Raw genomic sequence first — 27,576 nt, 5'->3', positions numbered from 1 at the left:
CAGAGGCCTTTCTCTTGGGTATTGTAGGCCAGGGTGTGTTAAAAAAGGACAGAACATTCTTTATGTATGCAACAACAGCAGCAAGAATACTGATCGCCAAGAATTGGAAAACGCAGAAGCTACCCACTGTGGAAGAATGGCAGATGCAGCTGATAGACTACATGCAGTTAGCCGAAATGACCGGCAGAATTCGAGACCAGGGAGAAGAAAGGATGGAAGAAGATTGGAAGAAATTTAAGACTTATTTACAAAAATATTGTAATTTGGTTGAGTGCTGAATCGGATGCCAGAGCCGAAAATAACTGTCTATCACTAAATTAGATCTAAGGATGAATTATATGCTAACTAAATCAAGATTATGAGTAAAATAATAATTTGTTTGAAACTAATTTAATAATGATGCAAGTGTATGTGGGAGGTGTGGGGGAGTCTTATGTAACAATTGAAAGATGCTAAATGGACAATGTTGATTTGTGTTTATATAATATATGTTTTATGTGAAAAACTTTAATAAATATATATTTAAAAAAAAAAAATAATAAATTATTATTATTATTATTATTATTATCATCCCTGCACCCAGATTGGCACAGCAACTCAAGCAGGAACAAAATCACTTGAAAATACTCCAGCATTCAGTTCACAAGCAGGGATCCTAATATCTCTGTAAATATTGGCTCAGATGAAGGCTGGGCTTGGGGGTACTGCACAAAACACACACACACACACACACACACACACACACACACACACACACGGACAATCCATGCACATCAAGGGCTCCACAACTTGTTTACCATTGATGTAGAGGCTGTATCTTTCCACCTCATAGGGCCCCATCTTGCTGAAGTTGTCCGTCTGGTTGACGATCTCGTGGTACACCTTCACTCGGTCAAAGGCGGGGCTGGTGGAGTCATTGCGGTAAGTGCAGACGGCGTCCATTCCAGTTTCATCCCCGTTCTTCACTGGTCTGGGAGGACAAAGAGAGAGGGAGATCATTCAGGATGCAGAATGGTCCACAAGGGAAGAAAGGATGGAGTCCCACTTGCAAGGTGTGTTCCCATTGGAGGAAGACTTACCTGAGCTGAGTCACTCTGCACCCCAGATACGCAGGGCCAATGCTGCTGTTGCTGAGGAACCTGCCAAGCTGAGAGAGGAATGAGACACGATGTAAAAACAAGAGCCTGGTCTACCCCTCCTCACAAGCCGTTCTCACAAGCAGTCGCAATCAGACTTACCACTGCGATGAGTGCTCTTTCCGTTGTGTTGAACACTGTAGAATTGGGTTGTCCCATCTCTTCCCTGTACTTGAGGTTGGTGACGGTGAAATTGACGGTGAATTGTTCAACCCCTGGAATTGGGGTTGTTGTTTGGGCAGGTGTGGGCAGAGTGGCTGGAACAGACATAGGTATATCATAAATTTCCATTGCACCCTTCCCAAGGGGGAAGCAGAAAAGTTAAAACAAGAGGAAATCAAATGAAAGAACTCCCAGAATACAGTAATTAAAATGCAAGACATCAAACTCCCAGGACTCAAACAATATATTTTTCCTCCTTAAGAGATTGAAATACTTTTAATTTCAACAAGAAATTGATGGAATTGTGTGACTGAAAATTGAGGAAAAGAAAACCAAATAAAGCAATATTCAGAATGCAAGAATTAAAACAAAGGCCATGAAACTTCATATTCTCAAACTATATATCCCCTTCTGAACAGATTGAAATATTTGCAATGTCAACTTGGTGTTGATCACATGGTGAGACTGATAAATCTAACAAATGAATCACTTGAATCAAAGAAGCTTCATTTTGTTACTCTTCCACTCATGCATTGTCAACATCAGCTACTCTGATTGTCAGAAGGGGGGTGTTGTGTTACAATTTCAATGTGGTTCTACTTACTTGTTTCAGGAGGGTCTTCATGATAACCTACAGAAAAGTAAGAGGTGGTCATTTGAGAAGCTCTCAATATATTGATGTTTAAAATAGGGAGGGTTTTTTCCTGGGGCAGGAGAATAGTTATGTCCTCCTGTATTCAGAAGATGCACTAAGCAGAGGCAGTGAGAAGCATCTCACACGCATTATGACACAATCATGTCCATCACATGACAATCCCCTCAATCAGCTTTGGACACTTTCATGACATGGGGAGGCCTCCTGGGCAGAGGACGAAAACCTCCATAGCATCATCCCTGCACCCAGATTGGCACAGCAACTCAAGCAGGAACAAAATCACTTGAAAATACTCCAGCATTCAGTTCACAAGCAGGGATCCCAATATCTCTGTAAACATTGGCTCAGATGAAGGCTGGGCTTGGGGGTACTGCACAAATATCTCTCTCTCTCTCTCTCTCTCTCTCTCTCCCATACACACACACACACACACACAGAGAGAGAGAGAGAGAGAGAGAGAGAGAGAGAATATATGCACATCAAGGGCTCCACAACTTGTTTACCATTGATGTAGAGGCTGTATCTTTCCACCTCATAGGGGCCCATCTTGCTGAAGTTGTCCGTCTGGTTGACGATCTCGTGGTACACCTTCACTCGGTCAAAGGCGGGGCTGGTGGAGTCATTGCGGTAAGTGCAGACGGCGTCCATTCCAGTTTCATCCCCGCTCTTCACTGGTCTGGGAGGACAAAGAGAGAGGGAGATCATTCAGGATGCAGAATGGTCCACAAGGGAAGAAAGGATGGAGTCCCACTTGCAAGGTGTGTTCCCATTGGAGGAAGACTTACCTGAGCTGAGTCACTCTGCACCCCAGATACGCAGGGCCAATGCTGCTGTTGCTGAGGAACCTGCCAAGCTGAGAGAGGAATGAGACACGATGTAAAAACAAGAGCCTGGTCTACCCCTCCTCACAAGCTGTTCTCACAAGCAGTCGCAGTCAGACTTACCACTGCGATGAGTGCTCTTTCCGTTGTGTTGAACACTGTAGAATTGGGTTGTCCCATCTCTTCCCTGTACTTGAGGTTGGTGACGGTGAAATTGACGGTGAATTGTTCAACCGCTGGAATTGGGGTTGTTGTTTGGGCAGGTGTGGGCAGAGTGGCTGGAACAGACATAGGTATATCATAAATTTCCATTGCACCCTTCCCAAGGGGGAAGCAGAAAAGTTAAAACAAGAGGAAATCAAATGAAAGAACTCCCAGAATACAATAATTAAAATGCAAGACATCAAACTCCCAGGACTCAAACAATATATTTTTCCTCCTTAAGAGATTGAAATACTTTTAATTTCAACAAGAAGTTGATGGAATTGTGTGACTGAAAATTGAGGAAAAGAAAACCAAATAAAGCAATATTCAGAATGCAAGAATTAAAACAAAGGCCATGAAACTTCATATTCTCAAACTATATATCCCCTTCTGAACAGATTGAAATATTTGCAATGTCAACTTGGTGTTGATCACATGGTGAGACTGATAAATCTAACAAATGAATCACTTGAATCAAAGAAGCTTCATTTTGTTACTCTTCCACTCCTGCATTGTCAACATCAGCTACTCTGTCAGAGGCGGGTGTAGGGTTAGAATTTCAATGTGGTTCTACTTACTTGTTTCAGGCGGGTCTTCATGATAACCTACAGAAAAGTAAGAGGTGGTCATTTGAGAAGCTCTCAATATAATGATGTTTAAAATATGGAGGGTTTTTTCCTGGGGCAGGAGAATAGTTATGTCCTCCTGTATTCAGAAGATGCACTAAGCAGAGGCAGTGAGAAGCATCTCACACGCATTATGACACAATCATGTCCATCACATGACAATCCCCTCAATCAGCTTTGGACACTTTTATGACATGGGGAGGCCTCCTGGGCTTTTCAAATATAATAGTAACAGGTTGGGATTCCTCACTATTTTGGACGGCACACTGTCTGTACACATGAATAAACATCCTTCACCTCTATGAGAAAATCATCTCACTGCCACGGGAGCCTCAGACCCTCACACAACATATGGTGAAAACCTCCAGAGTCATATTTCTGCGTCATGATTAGCCCTGTTCTACCCAAACAACACACAATATCATATTCATGCAAGTCCGCAGCACTCTGTCTCGGAAATTCGGCCTCTGGAGAAGGCTGGGCTGGGAAAACTGCTGTGTTGCTTCTAGTAACATTCATGGATATACACACACCCACCCACAGATATCCAGATAATTGATGCACATCCAAAGTTTAAAAACCACTCAGCTACCGTTGACATAGAGGCTGTATCTTTCCAGATAGTATTGCCCCATCTCAGTGAAACCGTTGGTCTGGTTGACGATCTCGTGGTACACCTTCACTCGGTCAAAGGCGGGCGTGGTGGAGTCGTTGCGGTAAGTGCAGACGGCGTCCATTCCGGTTTCATCCCCGTCTCTCACCGGTCTGGGAGGAGAGGGAAATCAGGATTCAGGATTGACCACAGATACGGACAAGGGGGGACAGAAGATGCCAACCTTGTTTGCCTGGGTTGCCAGCAGAGCAGATATGTTCTCACCTTTGAGGAAGGCTTACCTGAGTTGAGTCACTTTGCACCTCAGATATGCCGGGCCAATGCTGCTGTTGAGGAGAATTCTGTCAAGCTGAGGAAGGAAAGAGACATTGAGCATCTTCCACCCTATAAAAAGTGTACTAATTTATCCACACATCCCTTGCTAACTGCCATGGAGTCAGGCTTACCAGGTGGAGGAGATCACTCTCCGTTGCATTGAATATTTTGGAATTGTGCATTCCCATCTCTTCCCTGTACTTGAGGTTGGTGATGGTGAAATTGACAGTGAATTGTTCAACCGCTGGAATTGGGGTTGTTGTTTGGGCAGGTGTGGGCAGAGTGGCTGGAAGAGACGTAGGCATTTTATGAATTTGCATTCCACCCTTCTCAAAGGGGAAGCAGAATAGTAAAAAGAAGAGGAAATCAAATGAAGGAATTCCCAGAATACAATAATTAAAATGCAAGACATCAAACTCCCAGGTCTCATGATATATATTTCCTCCTTAAGAGACTGAAATACTTTTAATTTCAACAAAAGTCGATGGAATGGTGTGATTGGGAATTGAGAAAAGAAAACCAAATAAAGCAGAGTATTCAGAATGCAAGAATTAAAACAAAGGCCATGAAACTCCATATTCTCAACTATATACCCCCTTCTGAACAGATTGAAATATTTTGTATGTCAACTAAGTGTCGATCACACGGTGAGACTGATAATTCTAACAAATGAATCACTTGAATCAAAGAAGCTTCATTTTGGTACTCTTCCACTCATGAATTGTCGACATCAGCTCCTCTGATTGTCGGGTGTGTGTGTGTGCAGTGTTAGAATTTAAAAGTGGTTCTACTTACTCGTTTCAGGAGGGTCTTCATGATAACCTATGGAAATGGAAGAGACGTTAATTTAGGAAATTGCATAATGTAATACCACAAGCAGGCTTTTCAAATGTAATAGTAACGGGTTGGGATTTCTCACTATTTTGGACGGTGCACTGTCTGTACACAGGAATGAACATCCTTCACCTCTATGAGAAAATCATCTCACTGCCACGGGAGCCTCAGACCCTCACACAACATCTGGTGAAAACCTCCAGAGTCATATCTCTACGTCATGATTAGCCCTGTTCTACCCAAACAACACACAATATCATATTCATCCAAGTCCGCAGCACTCTGTCTCGGAAATTAGGCCTCTGGAGAAGGCTGGGCTGGAGAAACCGCTGTGTTGCTTCTAGTAACATTCATGGACACACCCACACACCCACAGACATCCAGATAATTGATGCACATCCAAAGTTTAAAAACCACTCAGCTACCGTTGACGTAGAGGCTGTATCTTTCCAGATAGTATTGCCCCATCTCAGTGAAACCGTTGGTCTGGTTGACGATCTCGTGGTACACCTTCACCCGGTCAAAGGCGGGCGTGGTGGAGTCGTTGCGGTAAGTGCAGACGGCGTCCATTCCGGTTTCATCCCCGTCTCTCACCGGTCTGGGAGGAGAGGGAAATCAGGATTCAGGATTGACCACAGATACGGACAAGGGGGGACAGAAGATGCCAACCTTGTTTGCCTGGGTTGCCAGCAGAGCAGATATGTTCTCACCTTTGAGGAAGGCTTACCTGAGTTGAGTCACTCTGCACCTCAGATATGCCGGGCCAATGCTGCTGTTGAGGAGAATTCTGTCAAGCTGAGGAAGGGAAGAGACATTGAGCATCTTCCACCCTATAAAAAGTGTACAAATTTATCCATACATCCCTTGCTAACTGCCATGGAGTCAGGCTTACCAGGCGGATTAGATCACTCTCCGTTGCATTGAATATTTTGGAATTCTGAGTTCCCATCTCTTCCCTGTACTTGAGGTTGGTGATGGTGAAATTGAGGGTGAATTGTTCAACCGCTGGAATTGGGGTTGTTTTTTGGGCAGGCGTTGGCAGAGTGGCTGGAACAGAGGGAGGAATAAATGAACGAACGAACGAACGAACGAACGAACGAACGGACGAACGTGTGTATTCGGTAAATTTCTACCCCACTCTTCCTTAGCAAAGGGCACCCAGGATGGTTAAAAAGAGGAAATCAAATAAAGCAATACCCAGAATACAATATTTGAAATGAATGTCATAAGTTTGCCCACCCTCAAAGGTGGCGTGGCCAGGCGACTCCAATTATCTGTTGGCTGGCTGGGGAAGGATCTCCCAACTGCCGGCCAATTGGCCAATGCCGGCAGGTTTCAGGTAGGAGTTCCCCGGGGCGGGCCCTGTGGAACCCCTTCCCATCAAATGCCAAGGAGATAAGTAACTATACAATCTTTAGAAGACAACTAAAGGCAGCCTGGTATTGGGAAGTTTTTAAAATGTTTTTTAATGTTTAATGTTTTTGTATCTGCTGGAAGCCGCCCAGAGTGGCTGGGGAAACCCAGTCAGATGTGTGGGGTCTAAATAATAAAATCATTATTAGCATGCTTCCAGCTCTCCCTCCTTTTAAAAATCATTTTTAAATAATTAAAAACAAAACCATCACTGTGAAATTTTCTTACTTGTCAGCTGGGATGCCGTGGGGGAAATTACTGGGGGCTGTCTGGGCGTTGTCGCTACCGGGGTGATTTTGATGGTTGTGCGGGCTGTGGCGGGTATAAGTGGAGGCAGCGGAGGCTTTGTGGAAGAGCCTATGGAGGAAATAGAAAGCCAGGGGGTTACCATGAGAAGATGTGATGGGGAGAAGAGATAATCCTTCTCCCTTTGCCTGCCCTTTAAGTCTCCAGAAAGGGTTCATATCAATGAAATCGAAAGAGAGCTTATGTGATGCATGCTTAGAGCACTGGTTCTCAAAGGATCATCGCTTCGTCATGGTGAGTGGGCTTGCATGTTCCTATGACCCTTGTGAGCGAAGCTGTTGGGAATCTCGTACTCCCAGCAGGGTCACCCAAGGCAGTAAGGTCAAAGGGAAGGAGCTAGGACAAAGAATGACCCAAGAAGTCCTCAACAGCAGAACAGGCGGAAGATAACAAGGGGCTTGTTACAACGGTTGCGAAGGCGGACGAAGAATCTACCGGTTGCCGTGATACTCATGTCATCGGAATAGAGCCTTACTGATCTCCACACATAAAACAAATTCACACACAGGCTTCTTCAAAAAAGCCACCCCACCCCTCAAAAAAAGTCCCGTGGTGATTGGCAAATGGTTACAGGAGCAGGACCGTGAAATCTGGACGCCCTAGTCATGAACCGGCACATGGGGGGCGGATACTGATTCAGTCATTCGGACTAAAGGAATGAGGCAGCTGAGCAGCTCGGCAGCTGTATCCATGACTGCGCAGCCATACTTAGGATCCACTCTGCTCCCCCTGAAAAGCATGTGCGGATCCAGAACTGACAGAAGAGGATGGCAAGTGTAGCAGGAAGATTCAAGGACAATCCAAGAAACATTTCAGTGTAGTAGAGTATCTATCTATCTATCTATCTATCTATCTATCTATCTATCTATCTATCCACCCATCCATCTATCTATTTATCTATCTATCATCTATCTCTATCTATCTATCTATCTATCTATCTATCTATCTATCTATCTATCTATCTATCTATCATCTATCATCTATCTATCTATCTATCTATCTATCTATCTATCTATCATCTATCTATCTATCTATCATCTATCTATCTATCTATCTATCTATCTATCTATCTATCTATCTATATCTATCTATCTATCTATCTATCTATCTATCTATCTATCATCGATCGATCTATCTATCTATCTATCTATCTATCATCTATCTATCTATCTATCTATCTATCTATCTATCTATCTATTTGCAGAATATGGATAGACATCTTTTCAAAATGAGAGCAAGACCGGCCAGGGACACCTGGCTTGAGAGCAGTACATGTGAAAAGGATCTAGGAGTCTCGGTTGACCACAAACTTGACATGAGCCAACAGTGTGACGCGGCAGCTAAAAAAGCCAATGCAATTCTGGGCTGCATCAATAGGAGTATAGCATCTAGATCAAGGGAAGTAATAGTGCCACTGTATTCTGCTCTGGTCAGGCCTCACCTGGAGTACTGTGTCCAGTTCTGGGCACCACAGTTCAAGAAGGACACTGACAAACTGGAACGTGTCCAGAGGAGGGCAACCAAAATGGTCAAAGCCCTGGAAACGATGCCTTATGAGGAACGGCTAAGGGAGCTGGGCATGTTTAGCCTGGAGAAGAGGAGGTTAAGGGGTGATATGATAGCCATGTTCAAATATATAAAAGGATGTCACATAGAGGAGGGAGAAAGGTTGTTTTCTGCTGCTCCAGAGAAGCGGACACGGAGCAATGGATCCAAACTCCAAGAAAGAAGATTCCACCTAAAAATTAGGAAGAACTTCCTGACAGTAAGAGCTGTTTGACAGTGGAATTTGCTGCCAAGGAGTGTGGTGGAGTCTCCTTCTTTGGAGGTCTTTAAGCAGAGGCTTGACAACCATATGTCAGGAGTGCTCTGATGGTGTTTCCTGCTTGGCAGGGGGTTGGACTCGATGGCCCTTGTGGTCTCTTCCAACTCTATGATTCTATGATTCTATGACACTGTAGTGAAGGGTGGGTCAGAAAGTGAATTATCCCGAACAGTATCAGCAATAGTTAATACTCACTTGTTGTTCTGACACGGGGCGTAGTTGCCTGTGGCGTTGTGGCATTCTTAACACCTCCCGGTTGCAGGACTGGCTTTTCGGTAACAGGCTGGATCACAGATTCGTTGCGTTTGGTGGCTGGAAGGGGACAGATTTCCATTACTGCCGGCCAGAGATCTTTGCTGACATGTCTTTGCTGACGCTCCCACTTTCAGACACAGACTCTCAGCTCGGTTTCCATCAGCCACTGCATCGGTTGCTATGATGCATACGGCATGTGGGTTAAGAAATGCAACCGAGGCCGAGATATGCGGCAAAGGAGAAGCTAAGATGTTGTGCCCACAACTGACAGTCCCAGTGCTGTGGCGTGGCATGGGGGGGGCCCTATAGGCGATTGCCCTGGGCACAAAATTGTAAGGGGCACAAAATTTCAATACCCAGTGCTGCCTCAATACAGCTACATGCTTCCGTCACTGGGCTTCTCCATGAGAACCCGGAAGTGACCTCTCCAGACCATGGAACGGCTCCTATTTTCTTATCTCTGCAGCTGCGATCTCCTGGGTGACACTGTTATGCAATTGAATGTGCATGCGTACTCCAACTGTTTGTTTGCCACCCTGCTCCACGCGGCCCTGGGCAACCCACGCTACGCCACTGGCACCATGGGGCCTCCCATTCAACAAGCGGAGAAGTCAGACACTTGCATGGTTGGTGTCCTGATCCCCAGGCAGAACCACTGAGAGGAGGTCTGGGGGAACCCCCAACAACAGCGGACTGTCGAAAAGTCTTTACATGGGATAGAAAATACAGTGGTGCCTCGCAAGACGAAATTAATTCGTTCCGCAAGTCTCTTCGTCTTGCGAGTTTTTCGTCTTGCGATGCACGGTTTCCCATAGGAATGCATTGAAAATCAATTAATGCGTTCCTATGGAAACCGCCTTCAGACCAGGTCCGGGGACAGTCTGTCCCCCGACCTCTTCTGAAGGCTGGGGGGGGGGGGAAACAAGGGCTTTTCTTCCCACCCCCAGCATTTTAAAAAACCCCGGGACAGCGGAGGACTTCTCCGCTGTCCGGGGCGATCTTAAAATGCTGGCGGGCGGCATTTTAAAATCGCCCTGGGACAGCGGAGGACTTCTCTGCTGTCCGGGGCGATTTAAAAGCCCCTGGGAAGGCAGGCAGGGGGGACAAAACCCCCGCCAGCCTTCAGAAGAGGTCCAGGACCTCTTCTGAAGGCAGGCGGGGGGCAAAAGTCTTTGCTCCCCCCCGCCTGCCTTCAAAAGCCGTCCGGGACAGCGGAGAAACACGCTGTGTTTCTCTGCTCTCCCGGGAAGGCAGGCAGGGGGGAGCAAATACTTTCCCCTCCCGCCGGCCTTCAGAAGAGGTCCTGGACCTCTTCTGAAGGCCGGCGGGGGGCGAAAGTCTTTGCTCCCCCCCCCCGCCTGCCTTCAAAAGCCGTCTGGGATAGCGGAGAAACGAAGGCTGGCGGCGGGAGGAGGTCTCTCCGCCCCGCCGCCAGCCTTCGGAGGAGGTCCGAGGACAGTGGGGAAGACGCGCTGCGCTTCCCCGCTGTCCCGGAGATTTCCCTATGGGCTTTCGTCTTGCGAAGGAAGCCCATAGGGAAATTCGTTTTGCGAAGCGCCTCCAAAACGGAAAACCCTTTCGTCTGGCGGGTTTTCCGTCTTGCGAGGCGTTCGTCTTGCGGGGCACCACTTTACCGTATTTTTTGCTCTATGACTCACTTTTTCCCTCCTAAAAAGTAAGGAGAAATGTGTGCGCGTCTTATGGAGCGAATGCAGGCTTGCACAGCTATCCCAGAAGCCAGAACAGCAAGAGGGATCCCTCTTGTCGTTCTTGCTTCTGAGATTCAGAATATTTTTCTTCTTCTTTTTCTCCTCCAAAAACTAGGTGCGTCTTGTGGTCTGGTGCGTATAATAGAGCGAAAAATACGGTAAATGTGTCACCTCCTTCTTATGTTAATAACAAACATTATAATATTTGTACCTGTTGAGAATATTCAAATGCAAATGACTCTTTTCTGACAGTGCTGGGGTCACATCAGACTGCTGCGATGCAACACTTGGGGTCTCGGGATCCACTGGGGTTGGCTTCTCTCGGGCCGGCCCCAAGGCCAAGGCCGCCCAATCCACTGAGCACCTCCTTGGGATCCAGTTCTGAGAGCTCTGCATCCTCATCCCATTTCTCCACCCGCTCTGACCAAACCTTCCAAGATCTCTCCACAGGACTCAGGACACCAACCCATCCTCCAGGTCTCCCCATCCTCCACTGCTTCCTGTTTGTGTCAGACAGGGCGTGCCTGGGCCAGGTGACCCCATACCTGTTCCTTGCAAAACATCCTGTATATAAAGGAAGGGACCATCCAGGTTTCCTTTTGTGCCGTGTTCCTAGGCTGAGGTTCGCCCTTTGCATGAGAGGGTTAAGACCATAGAGTAAGCTGTCCTGACAGGCTTAAAGGTAAAGGGACCCCAGACAGTTAAGTCCAGTGGCGAATGACTCTGGAGTTGCGGCGCTCATCTCGCTTTACTGGCCGAGGGAGCCGGCGTTTGTACACAGTTTTTCCAGGTCATGTGGCCAGCATGACTAAGTCGCTTCTGGCAAAACCAGAGCAGCGCACAGAAATGCCATTTACCTTCCCACCAGAGTGGTACCTATTTATCTACTTGCACTGTGTGCTTTCGAACTGCTAGGTGGGCAGGAGCAGGGGCTGAGCAATGGGAGCTCACCCCGTCGCGGGGATTCGAACCGCCAACCTTCTGATCGGCAAGTCCAAGCGGCATAGTGGTTTAAACCACAGCGCCTGAGAAGCTCAACATGTGAGTAGGTCTCAGCTAGTTGCTGCAGCTCAGACCACATTGTTCTTATAAGCCTCTCTTGAGTTACTAAACCAATAATATAGGGAAAATTTACCATTGTAACTAAACTAAGTTTTACTGCCTGTGCAACTTTTTCTGAATTCTGTATGGAAAATGACATGAATCTGACCTTAGGAGAGTTTGTAAGTAAAGCACTCTTAACTTGTTAAAAAGTGGAAAGGCTGAGTCCTTTTTTGCCCGCCACAGCGGTTTCCTCTGCAGAAGCTCACACTTTATCACTAAATTGGCAGATTGGTTGCAATTCAGCACTAAACAGCAAGTTTTTTTCCTGAAAGAGTCAGGGTTCTATTGTTTTGTTTTGAACATTCAGATACAGCGTTATAAAACACAGACCTGCACCTAGAAAATTTGGGGAAAGATAAGAGTGGATGAGCCCTTAGGAAATAAAGGAACATACCTCTCTCTGTCTCGAAAGTGGTGGCTGTCTCTGAAGTGAATCCAGTAGTCTCTCCATGGGAAGTAGAAAAAGCTATGGACCATGATGCTAACTCAGTAGTACGCATTGCAGAAGTGGATGGATGTTCTCCACTAGACGTGACCTCCAGAGGCACTATGGGAATAGTGGAGGCAACATGTACACTTGATGCTACCTCTGTAGTTTCTACTGGAGAAGTGGATAAAGATTTTGCACTTGATGGGAGCTCTGTGGTCTGCAGTGGAGAAGTGGTGGCTTCTGGTGCAGTTGATGTCAGCACTGTAGTCTCCATTGGTGAAGTAGATAGAGCCTCAGTACTGGATGGGAGCTCTGTGGTCTGCAGTGGAGAAGTGGTGGCTTCTGGTACAGTGGATGTCAGCACTGTAGTCTCCATTGGTGAAGTGGATAGAGCCTCAGTACTGGATGGGAGCTCTGTGGTCTGCAGTGGAGAAGTGGTGGCTTCTGGTAAGGTTGATGTCAGCACTATAGCCTCCTTTGGAGAAGTGGATAGAGCCTCAGTAAGGGATGGGAGCTCTGTGGTCTGCAGTGGAGAAGTGGTGGCTTCTGGTAAGGTTGATGTCAGCCTGGTAGTCTCCATTGATGAAGTGGATAGAGCTTCAGTACTTGATGGGAGCGCTGTGCTCTGCAGTGGAGAAGTTGTGGCTTCTAGTACAATTGATGTCAGCACTGTAGTCTCCATTGGTGAAGTGGATAGAGCCTCAGTACTGGATGGGAGCTCTGTGGTCTGCAGTAGAGAAGTGGTGGCTTCTGGTAAGGTTGATGTCAGTATTGTAGTCTCCATTGGTGTACTGGAAAGAGCCTCAGTACTTGATGGGAGCTCTGTGGTCTGCAGTGGAGAAGTGGTGGCTTCTGGTACAGTTGTTGTCAGCCCGGTAGTCTCCATTGGTGAAGTGGATAGAGCCTCAGTACTTGATGGGAGCTCTGTGGTCTGCAGTGGAGAAGTGGTGGCTTCTGGTACAGTGGATGTCAGCACTGTAGTCTCCATTGGTGAAGTGGATAGAGCCTCAGTACTGGATGGGAGCTCTGTGGTCTGCAGTGGAGAAGTGGTGGCTTCTGGTGCAGTTGATGTCAGCACTGTAGTCTCCTTTGCAGAAGTGGATGGAACCTCGGTACTTGATGGGAGCTCTGTGGTTTGCACTGGAGAAGTGGTGACTTCTGGTGCAATTGATGTCAGCACTGTAGTCTCCATTGGTGAAGTGGATAGAGCTTCAGTACTGGATGGGAGCTCTGTGGTCTGCAGTGGAGAAGTGGTGGCTTCTGGTACAGTGGATGTCAGCACTGTAGTCTCCATTGGTGAAGTGGATAGAGCCTCAGTACTGGATGGGAGCTCTGTGGTCTGCAGTGGAGAAGTGGTGGCTTCTGGTACAGTGGATGTCAGCACTGTAGTCTTCATTGGTGAAGTGGATAGAGCCTCAGTACTGGATGGGAACTCTGTGGTCTGCAGTGGAGAAGTGGTGGCTTCTGGTAAGGTTGATGTCAGCCTGGTAGTCTCCATTGGTGAAGTGGATAGAGCTTCAGTACTTGATGGGAGCGCTGTGCTCTGCAGTGGAGAAGTTGTGGCTTCTGGTACAGTTGTTGTCAGCCCGGTAGTCTCCATTGGTGAAGTGGATAGAGCCTCAGTACTTGATGGGAGCTCTGTGGTTTGCACTGGAGAAGTGGTGACTTCTGGTGCAATTGTTGTCAGCACTGTAGTCTCCATTGGTGAAGTGGATAGTGCTTCAGTACTGGATGGGAGCTCTGTGGTCTGCAGTGGAGAAGTGGTGGCTTCTGGTACAGTGGATGTCAGCACTGTAGTCTCCATTGGTGAAGTGGATAGAGCCTCAGTACTGGATGGGAGCTCAGTGGTCTGCAGTGGAGAAGTGGTGGCTTCTGGTGCAGTGGATGTCAGCACTGTAGTCTCCATTGGTGAAGTGGATAGAGCCTCAGTACTGGATGGGAGCTCTGTGGTCTGCAGTGGAGAAGTGGTGGCTTCTGGTGCAGTTGATGTCAGCACTGTAGTCTCCTTTGCAGAAGTAGATGGAACCTCGGTACTTGATGGGAGCTCTGTGGTTTGCACTGGAGAAGTGGTGACTTCTGGTGCAATTGATGTCAGCACTGTAGTCTCCATTGGTGAAGTGGATAGAGCTTCAGTACTGGATGGGAGCTCTGTGGTCTGCAGTGGAGAAGTGGTGGCTTCTGGTACAGTGGATGTCAGCACTGTAGTCTCCATTGGTGAAGTTGATAGAGCCTCAGTACTGGATGGGAGCTCTGTGGTCTGCAGTGGAGAAGTGGTGGCTTCTGGTACAGTGGATGTCAGCACTGTAGTCTTCATTGGTGAAGTGGATAGAGCCTCAGTACTGGATGGGAGCTCTGTGGTCTGCAGTGGAGAAGTGGTGGCTTCTGGTAAGGTTGATGTCAGCCTGGTAGTCTCCATTGGTGAAGTGGATAGAGCTTCAGTACTTGATGGGAGCGCTGTGCTCTGCAGTGGAGAAGTTGTGGCTTCTAGTACAATTGATGTCAGCACTGTAGTCTCCATTGGTGAAGTGGATAGAGCCTCAGTACTGGATGGGAGCTCTGTGGTCTGCAGTAGAGAAGTGGTGGCTTCTGGTAAGGTTGATGTCAGGATTGTAGTCTCCATTGGTGTACTGGAAAGAGCCTCAGTACTTGATGGGAGCTCTGTGGTCTGCAGTGGAAAAGTGGTGGCTTCTGGTACAGTTGTTGTCAGCACTGTAGTCTCCTTTGGAGAAGTGGAAAGAACCTCGGTACTTGATGGGAGCTCTGTGGTCTGCAGTGGAGAAGTGGTGGCTTCTGCTGCAGTTGATGCCAGCACTGCTTTCTCTTTTGGAGAAGTTGATAGAGCCTCAGTACTGGATGGGAGCTCTGTGGTCTGCAGGGGAGAAGTGGTGGCTTCTGGTGCAGTTGATGTCAGCACTGTAGTCTCCATTGGTGAAGTGGATAGAGCCTCAGTACTGGATGGGAGCTCTGTGGTCTGCAGTGGAGAAGTGGTGGCTTCTGGTACAGTGGATGTCAGCACTGTAGTCCCCATTGGTGAAGTGGATAGAGCCTCAGTACTGGATGGGAGCTCTGTGGTCCGCAGTGAAGAAGTGGTGGCTTCTGGTGCAGTTGATGTCAGCCTGGTAGTCTCCTTTGGAGAAGTGGATGGAATCTTGGTACTTGATAGGAGCTCTGTGGTCTGCAGTGGAGAAGTGGTGGCTTCTGGTAAGGTTGATGTCAGCCTGGTAGTCTCCATTGGTGAAGTGGATAGAGATTCAGTACTTGATGGGAGCGCTGTGCTCTGCAGCGGAGAAGTGGTGGCTTCTGGTGCAGTTGATGTCAGCACTGTAGTCTCCATTGGTGTACTGGAAAGAGCCTCAGTACTTGATGGGAGCTCTGTGGTCTGCAGTGGAGAAGTGGTGGCTTCTGGTGCAGTTGATGTCAGCCTGGTAGTCTCCTTTGGAGAAGTGGAAAGAACCTCGGTACTTGATGGGAGCTCTGTGGTCTGCAGTGGAGAAGTGGTGGCTTCTGGTGAAGTTGATGTCAGCCCGGTAGTCTCCATTGGTGAAATGGATAGAGCCTCAGTACTGGATGGGAGCTCTGTGGTCTGCAGTGGAGAAGTGGTGGCTTCTGGTGCAGTTGGTGTCAGCACTGTAGTCTTCTTTGGAGAAGTGGATGGAACCTCGGTACTTGATGGGAGCTCTGTGGTTTGCAGTGGAGAAGTGGTGGCTACTGGTACAGGTGATGTCAGCACTGTAGTCTCCATTGGTGAAGTGGATAGAGCCTCAGTACTGGATGGGAGCTCTGTGGTCTGCAGTGGAGAAGTGGTGGCTTCTGGTGCAGTTGATGTCAGCACTGTAGTCTCCTTTGCAGAAGTGGATGGAACCTCGGTACTTGTTGGGAGCTCTGTGGTTTGCACTGGAGAAGTGGTGACTTCTGGTGCAATTGTTGTCAGCACTGTAGTCTCCATTGGTGAAGTGGATAGTGCTTCAGTACTGGATGGGAGCTCTGTGGTCTGCAGTGGAGAAGTGGTGGCTTCCGGTACAGTTGATGTCAGCACTGTAGTCTCCATTGGTGAAGTGGATAGAGCCTCAGTACTGGATGGGGGCTCTGTGGTCTGCAGTAGAGAAGTGGTGGCTTCTGTTAAGGTTGATGTCAGGATTGTAGTCTCCATTGGTGTACTGGAAAGAGCCTCAGTACTTGATGGGAGCTCTGTGGTCTGCAGTGGAGAAGTGGTGGCTTCTGGTACAGTTGTTGTCAGCACTGTAGTCTCCTTTGGAGAAGTGGAAAGAACCTCGGTACTTGATGGGAGCTCTGTGGTCTGCAGTGGAGAAGTGGTGGCTTCTGCTGCAGTTGATGCCAGCACTGCTTTCTCTTTTGGAGAAGTTGATAGAGCCTCAGTACTGGATGGGAGCTCTGTGGTCTGCAGCGGAGAAGTGGTGGCTTCTGGTGCACTTGATGTCAGCACTGTAGTCTCCATTGGTGTACTGGAAAGAGCCTCAGTACTTGATAGGAGCTCTGTGGTCTGCAGTGGAGAAGTGGTGGCTTCTGGTGCAGTTGATGTCAGCCTGGTAGTCTCCTTTGGAGAAGTGGAAAGAACCTCGGTACTTGATGGGAGCTCTGTGGTCTGCAGTGGAGAAGTGGTGGCTTCTGGTGAAGTTGATGTCAGCCCGGTAGTCTCCATTGGTGAAATGGATAGAGCCTCAGTACTGGATGGGAGCTCTGTGGTCTGCAGTGGAGAAGTGGTGCCTTCTGGTGCAGTTGATGTCAGCACTGTAGTCGCCATTGGGGAAGTGGATAGAGCCTCAGTACTTGATGGGAGCTCTGTGGTCTGCAGTGGAGAAGTGGTGGCTTCTGGTGAAGTTGATGTCAGCCCGGTAGTCTCCATTGGTGAAGTGGATAGAGCCTCAGTACTTGATGGGAGCTCTGTGGTCTGCAGTGGAGAAGTGGTGGCTTCTGGTGAAGTTGATGTCAGCCCGGTAGTCTCCATTGGTGAAGTGGATAGAGCCTCAGTACTTGATGGGAGCTCTGTGGTCTGCAGTGAAGAAGTGGTGGCTTCTGGTGAAGTTGATGTCAGCCCGGTAGTCTCCATTGGTGAAATGGATAGAGCCTCAGTACTGGATGGGAGCTCTGTGGTCTGCAGTGGAGAAGTGGTGGCTTCTGGTAAGGTTGATGTCAGCACTGTAGTCTCCATTGGTGAAGTGGATAGAGCCTCAGTACTGGATGGGAATTCTGTGGTCCCCAGTGGAGAAGTGGTGCCTTCTGGTGCAGTTGATGTCAGCACTGTAGTCTCCATTGGTGTACTGGATAGAGTCTCAGTACTGGATGGGGGCTCTGTGGTCTGCAGTAGAGAAGTGGTGGCTTCTGGTACAGTTGATATCAGCACTGTAGTCTCCATTGGTGAAGTGGATAGAGCCTCAGTACTGGATGGGAGCTCTGTGGTCTGCAGTGGAGAAGTGGTGGCTTCTGGTGAAGTTGATGTCAGCCCGGTAGTCTCCATTGGTGAAATAGATAGAGCCTCAGTACTGGATGGGAGCTCTGTGGTCTGCAGTGGAGAAGTGGTGGCTTCTGGTAAGGTTGATGTCAGCACTGAGGTCTCCATTGGTGAAGTGGATAGAGCCTCAGTACTGGATGGGAGCTCTGTGGTCTGCAGTGGAAAAGTGGTGGCTTCTGGTACAGTTGTTGTCAGCACTGTAGTCTTCTTTGGAGAAGTGGATGGAACCTCGGTACTTGATGGGAGCTCTGTGGTTTGCAGTGGAGAAGTGGTGGCTTCTGGTACAGGTGATGTCAGCACTGTAGTCTCCATTGGTGAAGTGGATAGAGCCTCAGTACTGGATGGGAGCTCTGTGGTCTGCAGTGGAGAAGTGGTGGCTTCTGGTGCAGTTGATGTCAGCACTGTAGTCTCCTTTGCAGAAGTGGATGGAACCTCGGTACTTGATGGGAGCTCTGTGGTTTGCACTGGAGAAGTGGTGACTTCTGGTGCAATTGTTGTCAGCACTGTAGTCTCCATTGGTGAAGTGGATAGTGCTTCAGTACTGGATGGGAGCTCTGTGGTCTGCAGTGGAGAAGTGGTGGCTTCTGGTACAGTTGATGTCAGCACTGTAGTCTCCATTGGTGAAGTGGATAGAGCCTCAGTACTGGATGGGAGCTCTGTGGTCTGCAGTGGAGAAGTGGTGGCTTCTGGTAAGGTTGATGTCAGCACTGTAGTCTCCACTGGTGAAGTGGATAGAGCCTCAGTACTGGATGGGAGTTCTGTGGTCTGCAGTGGAGAAGTGGTGGTTTCTGGTGCAGTTGATGTCAGCACTGTAGTCTCCATTGGTGAAGTGGATAGAGCCTCAGTACTGGATGGGAGCTCTGTGGTCTGCAGTGGAGAAGTGGTGGCTTCTGCTGCAGTTGATGTCAGCCCAGTAGTCTCCTTTGGAGAAGTGGAAAGAACCTCGGTACTTGATGGGAGCTCTGTGGTCTGCAGTGGAGAAGTGGTGACTTCTGCTGCAGTTGATGCCAGCACTGCTTTCTCTTTTGGAGAAGTTGATAGAGCCTCAGTACTGGATGGGAGCTCTGTGGGCTGCAGTGGAGAAGTGGTGGCTTCTGGTGCAGTTGGTGTCAGCACTGTAGTCTTCTTTGGAGAAGTGGATGGAACCTCGGTACTTGATGGGAGCTCTGTGGTTTGCAGTGGAGAAGTGGTGGCTACTGGTACAGGTGATGTCAGCACTGTAGTCTCCATTGGTGAAGTGGATAGAGCCTCAGTACTGGATGGGAGCTCTGTGGTCTGCAGTGGAGAAGTGGTGGCTTCTGGTGCAGTTGATGTCAGCACTGTAGTCTCCTTTGCAGAAGTGGATGGAACCTCGGTACTTGATGGGAGCTCTGTGGTTTGCACTGGAGAAGTGGTGACTTCTGGTGCAATTGTTGTCAGCACTGTAGTCTCCATTGGTGAAGTGGATAGTGCTTCAGTACTGGATGGGAGCTCTGTGGTCTGCAGTGGAGAAGTGGTGGCTTCCGGTACAGTTGATGTCAGCACTGTAGTCTCCATTGGTGAAGTGGATAGAGCCTCAGTACTGGATGGGGGCTCTGTGGTCTGCAGTAGAGAAGTGGTGGCTTCTGGTAAGGTTGATGTCAGGATTGTAGTCTCCATTGGTGTACTGGAAAGAGCCTCAGTACTTGATGGGAGCTCTGTGGTCTGCAGTGGAGAAGTGGTGGCTTCTGGTACAGTTGTTGTCAGCACTGTAGTCTCCTTTGGAGAAGTAGAAAGAACCTCGGTACTTGATGGGAGCTCTGTGGTCTGCAGTGGAGAAGTGGTGGCTTCTGCTGCAGTTGATGCCAGCACTGCTTTCTCTTTTGGAGAAGTTGATAGAGCCTCAGTACTGGATGGGAGCTCTGTGGTCTGCAGCGGAGAAGTGGTGGCTTCTGGTGCAGTTGATGTCAGCACTGTAGTCTCCATTGGTGTACTGGAAAGAGCCTCAGTACTTGATGGGAGCTCTGTGGTCTGCAGTGGAGAAGTTGTGGCTTCTGGTGAAGTTGATGTCAGCCCGGTAGTCTCCATTGGTGAAATGGATAGAGCCTCAGTACTGGATGGGAGCTCTGTGGTCTGCAGTGGAGAAGTGGTGGCTTCTGGTGCAGTTGATGTCAGCACTGTAGTCTCCATTGGTGAAATGGATAGAGCCTCAGTACTGGATGGGAGCTCTGTGGTCTGCAGTGGAGAAGTGGTGGCTTCTGGTGCAGTTGATGTCAGCACTGTAGTCTCCATTGGTGTACTGGAAAGAGCCTCAGTACTTGATGGGAGCTCTGTGGTCTGCAGTGGAGAAGTGGTGGCTTCTGGTGCAGTTGATGTCAGCCTGGTAGTCTCCTTTGGAGAAGTGGAAAGAACCTCGGTACTTGATGGGAGCTCTGTGGTCTGCAGTGGAGAAGTGGTGGCTTCTGGTGCAGTTGATGTCAGCACTGTAGTCTCCATTGGTGAAGTAGATAGAGCCTCAGTACTTGATGGGAGCTCTGTGGTCTGCAGTGGAGAAGTGGTGGCTTCTGGTGCAGTTGATGTCAGCCTGGTAGTCTCCTTTGGAGAAGTGGAAAGAACCTCGGTACTTGATGGGAGCTCTGTGGTCTGCAGTGGAGAAGTGGTGACTTCTGCTGCAGTTGATGCCAGCACTGCTTTCTCTTTTGGAGAAGTTGATAGAGCCTCAGTACTGGATGGGAGCTCTGTGGTCTGCAGTGGAGAAGTGGTGGCTTCTGGTGCAGTTGGTGTCAGCCCGGTAGTCTTCTTTGCAGAAGTGGATGGAACCTCGGTACTTGATGGGAGCTCTGTGGTTTGCAGTGGAGAAGTGGTGGCTACTGGTACAGGTGATGTCAGCACTGTAGTTTCCATTGGTGAAGTGGATAGAGCCTCAGTACTGGATGGGAGCTCTGTGGTCTGCAGTGGAAAAGTGGTGGCTTCTGGTGCAGTTGATGTCAGCACTGTAGTCTCCTTTGCAGAAGTGGATGGAACCTCGGTACTTGATGGGAGCTCTGTGGTCTGCAGTGGAGAAGTGGTGGCTTCTGGTACAGTTGATGTCAGCACTGTAGTCTCCATTGGTGAAGTGGATAGAGCCTCAGTACTGGATGGGAGCTCTGTGGTCTGCAGTGGAGAAGTGGTGGCTTCTGGTAAGGTTGATGTCAGCACTGTAGTCTCCATTGGTGAAGTGGATAGAGCCTCAGTACTGGATGGGAGCTCTGTGGTCTGCAGTGGAGAAGTGGTGGTTTCTGGTGCAGTTGATTTCAGCCTGGTAGTCTCCTTTGGAGAAGTGGATGTAACCTCGGTACTTGATGGGAGCTCTGTGGTCTGCAGTGGAGAAGTGGTGGCTTCTGGTGCAGTTGATGTCAGCACTGTAGTCTCCACTGGTGAAGTGGATAGAGCCTCAGTACTGGATGGGAGTTCTGTGGTCTGCAGTGGAGAAGTGGTGGTTTCTGGTGCAGTTGATGTCAGCACTGTAGTCTCCATTGGTGAAGTGGATAGAGCCTCAGTACTGGAAGGGAGCTCTGTGGTCTGCAGCCTAGAAGTGGTGGCTTCTGGTGCAGTTGATGTCAGCACTGTAGTCTCCTTTGGAGAAGTGGATAGAGCCTCAGTACTTGATGGGAGCTCTGTGGTCTGCAGTGGAGAAGTGGTGGCTTCTTGTGCAGTTGATGTCAGCACTGTAGTCTCCTTTGGTGAAGTGGATAGAGCCTCAGTACTGGATGGGAGCTCTGTAGTCTGCAGCCTAGAAGTGGTGGCTTCTGGTGCAGTTGATGTCAGCACTGTAGTCGCCATTGGAGAAGTGGATAGAGCCTCAGTACTTGATGGGAGCTCTGTGGTCTGCAGTGGAGAAGTGGTGGCTTCTGGTGAAGTTGATGTCAGCCCGGTAGTCTCCATTGGTGAAGTGGATAGAGCCTCAGTACTTGATGGGAGCTCTGTGGTCTGCAGTGGAGAAGTGGTGGCTTCTGGTGAAGTTGATGTCAGCCCGGTAGTCTCCATTGGTGAAGTGGATAGAGCCTCAGTACTTGATGGGAGCTCTGTGGTCTGCAGTGGAGAAGTGGTGGCTTCTGGTGAAGTTGATGTCAGCCCGGTAGTCTCCATTGGTGAAATGGATAGAGCCTCAGTACTGGATGGGAGCTCTGTGGTCTGCAGTGGAGAAGTGGTGGCTTCTGGTAAGGTTGATGTCAGCACTGTAGTCTCCATTGGTGAAGTGGATAGAGCCTCAGTACTGGATGGGAATTCTGTGGTCCCCAGTGGAGAAGTGGTGGCTTCTGGTGCAGTTGATGTCAGCACTGTAGTCTCCATTGGTGTACTGGATAGAGTCTCAGTACTGGATGGGGGCTCTGTGGTCTGCAGTAGAGAAGTGGTGGCTTCTGGTACAGTTGATATCAGCACTGTAGTCTCCATTGGTGAAGTGGATAGAGCCTCAGTACTGGATGGGAGCTCTGTGGTCTGCAGTGGAGAAGTGGTGGCTTCTGGTGAAGTTGATGTCAGCCCGGTAGTCTCCATTGGTGAAATGGATAGAGCCTCAGTACTGGATGGGAGCTCTGTGGTCTGCAGTGGAGAAGTGGTGGCTTCTGGTAAGGTTGATGTCAGCACTGAGGTCTCCATTGGTGAAGTGGATAGAGCCTCAGTACTGGATGGGAGCTCTGTGGTCTGCAGTGGAAAAGTGGTGGCTTCTGGTACAGTTGTTGTCAGCACTGTAGTCTTCTTTGGAGAAGTGGATGGAACCTCGGTACTTGATGGGAGCTCTGTGGTTTGCAGTGGAGAAGTGGTGGCTTCTGGTACAGGTGATGTCAGCACTGTAGTCTCCATTGGTGAAGTGGATAGAGCCTCAGTACTGGATGGGAGCTCTGTGGTCTGCAGTGGAGAAGTGGTGGCTTCTGGTGCAGTTGATGTCAGCACTGTAGTCTCCTTTGCAGAAGTGGATGGAACCTCGGTACTTGATGGGAGCTCTGTGGTTTGCACTGGAGAAGTGGTGACTTCTGGTGCAATTGTTGTCAGCACTGTAGTCTCCATTGGTGAAGTGGATAGTGCTTCAGTACTGGATGGGAGCTCTGTGTTCTGCAGTGGAGAAGTGGTGGCTTCTGGTACAGTTGATGTCAGCACTGTAGTCTCCATTGGTGAAGTGGATAGAGCCTCAGTACTGGATGGGAGCTCTGTGGTCTGCAGTGGAGAAGTGGTGGCTTCTGGTGCAGTTGATGTCAGCACTGTAGTCTCCTTTGCAGAAGTGGATGGAACCTCGGTACTTGATGGGAGCTCTGTGGTTTGCACTGGAGAAGTGGTGACTTCTGGTGCAATTGTTGTCAGCACTGTAGTCTCCATTGGTGAAGTGGATAGTGCTTCAGTACTGGATGGGAGCTCTGTGTTCTGCAGTGGAGAAGTGGTGGCTTCTGGTACAGTTGATGTCAGCACTGTAGTCTCCATTGGTGAAGTGGATAGAGCCTCAGTACTGGATGGGAGCTCTGTGGTCTGCAGTGGAGAAGTGGTGGCTTCTGGTAAGGTTGATGTCAGCACTGTAGTCTCCATTGGTGAAGTGGATAGAGCTTCAGTACTGGATGGGAGCTCTGTGGTCTGCAGTGGAGAAGTGGTGGCTTCTGGTGCAGTTGATTTCAGCCTGGTAGTCTCCTTTGGAGAAGTGGATGGAACCTCGGTACTTGATGGGAGCTCTGTGGTCTGCAGTGGAGAAGTGGTGGCTTCTGGTGCAGTTGATGTCAGCACTGTAGTCTCCATTGGAGAAGTGGATAGAGCCTCAGTACTGGATGGGAGTTCTGTGGTCTGCAGTGGAGAAGTGGTGGTTTCTGGTGCAGTTGATGTCAGCACTGTAGTCTCCATTGGTGAAGTGGATAGAGCCTCAGTACTGGATGGGAGCTCTGTGGTCTGCAGTGGAGAAGTGGTGGCTTCTGCTGCAGTTGATGTCAGCCCGGTAGTCTCCTTTGGTGAAGTGGATAGAGCCTCAGTACTGGATGGGAGTTCTGTGGTCTGCAGTGGAGAAGTGGTGGTTTCTGGTACAGTGGATGTCAGCACTGTAGTCTCCATTGGTGAAGTGGATAGAGCCTCTTTACTTGATGGGAGCTCTGTGGTCTGCTGTTTAGAAATGGTGGCTTCCGGTGCAGTTGATGTCAGCACTGTAGTCTCCTTTGGTGAAGTGGATAGAGCCTCAGTACTGGATGGGAGCTCTGTGGTCTGCAGTGGAGAAGTGGTGGCTTCTGGTGCAGTTGATATCAGCACTGTAGTCTCCATTGGTGAAGTGGATAGAGCCTCAGTACTGGATGGGAGCTCTGTGGTCTGCAGTGGAGAAGTGGTGGCTTCTGGTGCACTTGATGTCGGCACTGTAGTCTCCTTTGGAGAAGTGGAAAGAACCTCAGTACTTGATGGGAGCTCTGTGGTCTGCAGTGGAGATGTTGTGGCTTCTGGTGCAGTTGATGACAGCACTGTAGTCTCCATTAGAGAAGTGGATAGAGCCTCAGTACTTGATGGGAGCTCTGTGGTCTGCAGTGGAGAAGTGGTGGCTTCTGGTGCAGTTGATGTCAGCACTGAGGTCTCCACTGGTGAAGTGGATAGAGCCTCAGTACTGGATGGGAGCTCTGTGGTCTGCAGTGGAGAAGTGGTGACTTCTGGTGCAATTGATGTCAGCACTGTAGTCTCCATTGGTGAAGTGGATAGAGCCTCAGTACTGGATGGGAGCTCTGTGGTCCGCAGTGGAGAAGTGGTGGCTTCTGGTACAGTTGATGTCAGCACTGTAGTCAATTTTGGAGAAGTGGATAGAGCCTCAGTGCTTGATGGGAGCACTGTAGTCGAGATCACAGACTCTGTGGCTTCTGCAGATCTCATTGTTTTACCTGTTGTCTTTGTAGTGTTACTGGATTCAGTTTCGGTACTTGATGGGGGAACCATAGTGGAGATCACAGAAGTTGTGGCTTTTGCAGATGTCACTGTTGACCCTGTTGTCTTTGTGGTGGTACTGGATTCAGTTTCGGTACTTGATGGGAGAACCATAGTGGAGATCACAGAAGTTGTGGCTTCTGCAGTTGTCACTGTTGGGCCTGTTGTCTTTGTCGTGGTACTGGATTCAGTTTCGGTACTTGATGAAGGAACCACAGTGGAGATCACAGAAGTTGTGGCTTCTGCAGATGTCACTGTTGGCCCTGTTGTTTTTGTGGTGGTACTGGATTCAGTTTCGGTACTTGATGGGGGAACCATAGTGGAGATCACAGAAGTTGTGGCTTCTGCAGATCTCACTGTTGGGCCTGTTGTCTTTGAGGTGGTACTGGATTCAGTTTCGGTACTTGCTGGGGGAACCATAGTGGAGATCACAGAACTTGTGGCTTCTGCAGTTGTCACTGTTGGGCCTGTTGTCTTTGTCGTGGTACTGGATTCAGTTTCGGTACTTGATGAGGGAACCACAGTGGGGATCACAGAAGTTGTGGTTTCTGCAGATGTCACTGTTGGGCCTGTTGTCTTCGTGGTGGTACTGGATTCCGTTTCGGTACTTGATGGGGGAACCATAGTGGAGATCACAGAAGTTGTGGCTTCTGCAGATGTCACTGTTGGGCCTGTTGTCTTTGTGCTGGTACTGGATTCAGTTTCGCTACTTGATGGGGGCACCGACTTTGTGATTGGAGACCTTGTAGCTTCTGCAGATGTCACTGTTGGCCCTGTTGTCTTTGTGGTGGTACTGGATTCCGTTTCGGTACTTGATGGGGGAACCATAGTGGAGATCACAGAACTTGTGGCTTCTGCAGATGTCACTGTTGGCCTTGTTGTTTTTGTGGTGGTACTGGATTCAGTTTCGGTACTTGATGGGGGAACCATAGTGGAGATCACAGAACTTGTGGCTTCTGCAGATGTAATTGTTGGCCCTGTTGTCTTTGTGGCGGTACTGGATTCAGTTTCGGTACTTGATTGGGGCACCACAGTGGAGATCACAGAAGTTGTGGCTTCTGCAGATCTCACTGTTGGGCCTGTTGGCTTTGTCATGGTACTGGATTCAGTTTCGGTACTTGATGGGGGAACCACAGTGGAGATCACCGAAGTTGTGGCTTCTGCAGTTGTCACTGTTGGGCCTGTTGTCTTTGTCGTGGTACTGGATTCAGTTTCGGTACTTGATGAGGGAACCACAGTGGAGATCACAGAAGTTGTGGCTTCTGCAGATGTCACTGTTGGTCCTGTTGTTTTTGTGGTGGTACTGAATTCAGTTTCGGTACTTGATGAGGGAACCACAGTGGAGATCACAGAAGTTGTGGCTTCTGCAGTTGTCACTGTTGGGCCTGTTGTTTTTGTGGTGGTACTGAATTCAGTTTCGGTACTTGATGGGGGAACCGACTTTGTGATTGGAGACCTTGTGGCTTCTGCAGATGTCACTGTTGGGCCTGTTCTCTTTGTGGTGGTACTGGATTCAGTTTCGGTACTTGATGGGGGAACCGTAGTGGAGATCACAGAACTTGTGGCTTCTGCAGATGTCACTGTTGGTCCTGTGGTCTTTGTGGTGGTACTGGATTCCGTTTCGGTACTTGATGGGGGAACCGTAGTGGAGATCACAGAACTTGTGGCTTCTGCAGATGTCACTGTTGGCCCTGTTGTTTTTGTGGTGGTACTGGATTCAGTTTCGGTACTTGATGAGGGAACCACAGTGGAGATCACAGAAGTTGTGGCTTCTGCAGTTGTCACTGTTGGGCCTGTTGTCTTTGTCGTGGTACTGGATTCAGTTTCGGTACTTGATGAGGGAACCACAGTGGAGATCACAGAAGTTGTGGCTTCTGCAGATGTCACTGTTGGTCCTGTGGTCTTTGTGGTGGTACTGGATTCAGTTTCGGTACTTGATGGGGGAACCGACTTTGTGATTGGAGACCTTGTGGCTTCTGCAGATGTCACTGTTGGGCCTGTTCTCTTTGTGGTGGTACTGGATTCAGTTTCGGTACTTGATGGGGGAACCATAGTGGAGATCACAGAAGTTGTGGCTTTTGCAGATGTCACTGTTGACCCTGTTGTCTTTGTCGTGGTACTGGATTCAGTTTCGGTACTTGATGAGGGAACCACAGTGGAGATCACAGAAGTTGTGGCTTCTGCAGATGTCACTGTTGGTCCTGTGGTCTTTGTGGTGGTGCTGGATTCAGTTTTAGTACTTGATGGGGGAACCACAGTGGAGATCACAGAAGTTGTGGCTTCTGCAGATGTCACTGTTGGTCCTGTGGTCTTTGTGGTGGTGCTGGATTCAGTTTCGGTACTTGATGGGGGAACCATAGTGGAGATCACAGAAGTTGTGGCTTCTGCAGATGTCACTGTTGGGCCTGTTGTCTTTGTGGTGGCACTAGATTCAGTTTCGGTACTTGTGATTGGAGACCTTGTGGCTTCTGCAGATGTCACTGTAGGGCCTGTTGTCTTTGTGGTAGTACTGGATTCAGTTTCGGTACTTGATGGGGGAACCACAGTGGAGATCACAGAAGTTGTGGCTTCTGCAGATGTCACTGTTGGCCCTGTTGTCTTTGTGGTGGTACTGGATTCAGTTTCAGTACTTGATTGGGGCACCACAGTGGAGATCACAGAAGCTGTGGCTTCTGCAGATGTTGTTATTGGTCCTGTTGTCTTTGTGGTGGTATTGGATTCAGTTTCGGTACTTGATGGGGGCACCGCAATGGAGATCGGAGAAGATGTGCCTTCTGCAGATGCCGTTGTTGCTTCTGTTGTAGACAAAGGCAGCAGGCTTCCTGCTA

The 27,576-nt window shown here is 48.9% G+C and overlaps 2 protein-coding genes across 2 annotated transcripts in view; both read right to left on the bottom strand.

The window, feature by feature from the left end:
* The window catches only part of LOC114588639 (mucin-16), a 72,144-nt gene extending 52,254 nt beyond the window's left edge, over positions 1 to 19,890 (bottom strand). The window contains 20 exon segments of the mRNA XM_077922026.1: positions 798 to 970; positions 1,080 to 1,147; positions 1,239 to 1,393; positions 1,903 to 1,929; positions 2,457 to 2,629; positions 2,739 to 2,806; positions 2,898 to 3,052; positions 3,557 to 3,583; positions 4,197 to 4,369; positions 4,499 to 4,566; positions 4,664 to 4,818; positions 5,328 to 5,354; positions 5,792 to 5,964; positions 6,094 to 6,161; positions 6,259 to 6,413; positions 7,008 to 7,136; positions 9,106 to 9,222; positions 11,305 to 11,374; positions 12,309 to 12,314; positions 19,166 to 19,890. Of these exon segments, the coding sequence (XP_077778152.1) occupies positions 798 to 970; positions 1,080 to 1,147; positions 1,239 to 1,393; positions 1,903 to 1,929; positions 2,457 to 2,629; positions 2,739 to 2,806; positions 2,898 to 3,052; positions 3,557 to 3,583; positions 4,197 to 4,369; positions 4,499 to 4,566; positions 4,664 to 4,818; positions 5,328 to 5,354; positions 5,792 to 5,964; positions 6,094 to 6,161; positions 6,259 to 6,413; positions 7,008 to 7,136; positions 9,106 to 9,222; positions 11,305 to 11,374; positions 12,309 to 12,314; positions 19,166 to 19,822 (2,644 nt within the window). The 5' untranslated portion in view covers positions 19,823 to 19,890.
* Positions 19,891 to 25,454: 5,564 nt separating this feature from the next.
* On the bottom strand, positions 25,455 to 27,168 carry LOC144326095 (uncharacterized). Its single transcript, XM_077922025.1, has 2 exons — positions 25,820 to 27,168; positions 25,455 to 25,559 (listed from the first exon to the last, which is right to left on the bottom strand). The coding sequence occupies exons 1-2, from the start codon at positions 27,104 to 27,106 to the stop codon at positions 25,455 to 25,457; spliced, it is 1,392 nt and encodes a 463-aa protein (XP_077778151.1). The 5' UTR covers positions 27,107 to 27,168.
* Positions 27,169 to 27,576: the final 408 nt, after the last annotated feature.

The sequence above is a fragment of the Podarcis muralis genome, chromosome 18 (genome assembly GCF_964188315.1).
Source record: "Podarcis muralis chromosome 18, rPodMur119.hap1.1, whole genome shotgun sequence".
Classification (NCBI taxonomy): Eukaryota; Metazoa; Chordata; class Lepidosauria; order Squamata; family Lacertidae; genus Podarcis; species Podarcis muralis.
The sequence above is the reverse complement of the archived record's forward strand: the minus strand, read 5'-3'. Positions and strand labels throughout refer to the sequence as shown.

What these genes read in the sequence shown, in the direction of transcription:
- LOC144326095 (XM_077922025.1), bottom strand. Translation starts at nt 27,106, where the DNA reads ATGGTTCCCCCATCAAGTACCGAAACTGAATCCAGCACCACCACAAAG. An exon ending in CAAAGCCAACAGGCCCAACA is followed by an intron (nt 25,560 to 25,819) that starts GTGAGATCTGCA and finishes TCCCCCATCAAG; the next exon opens with TACCGAAACGGAATCCAGTA.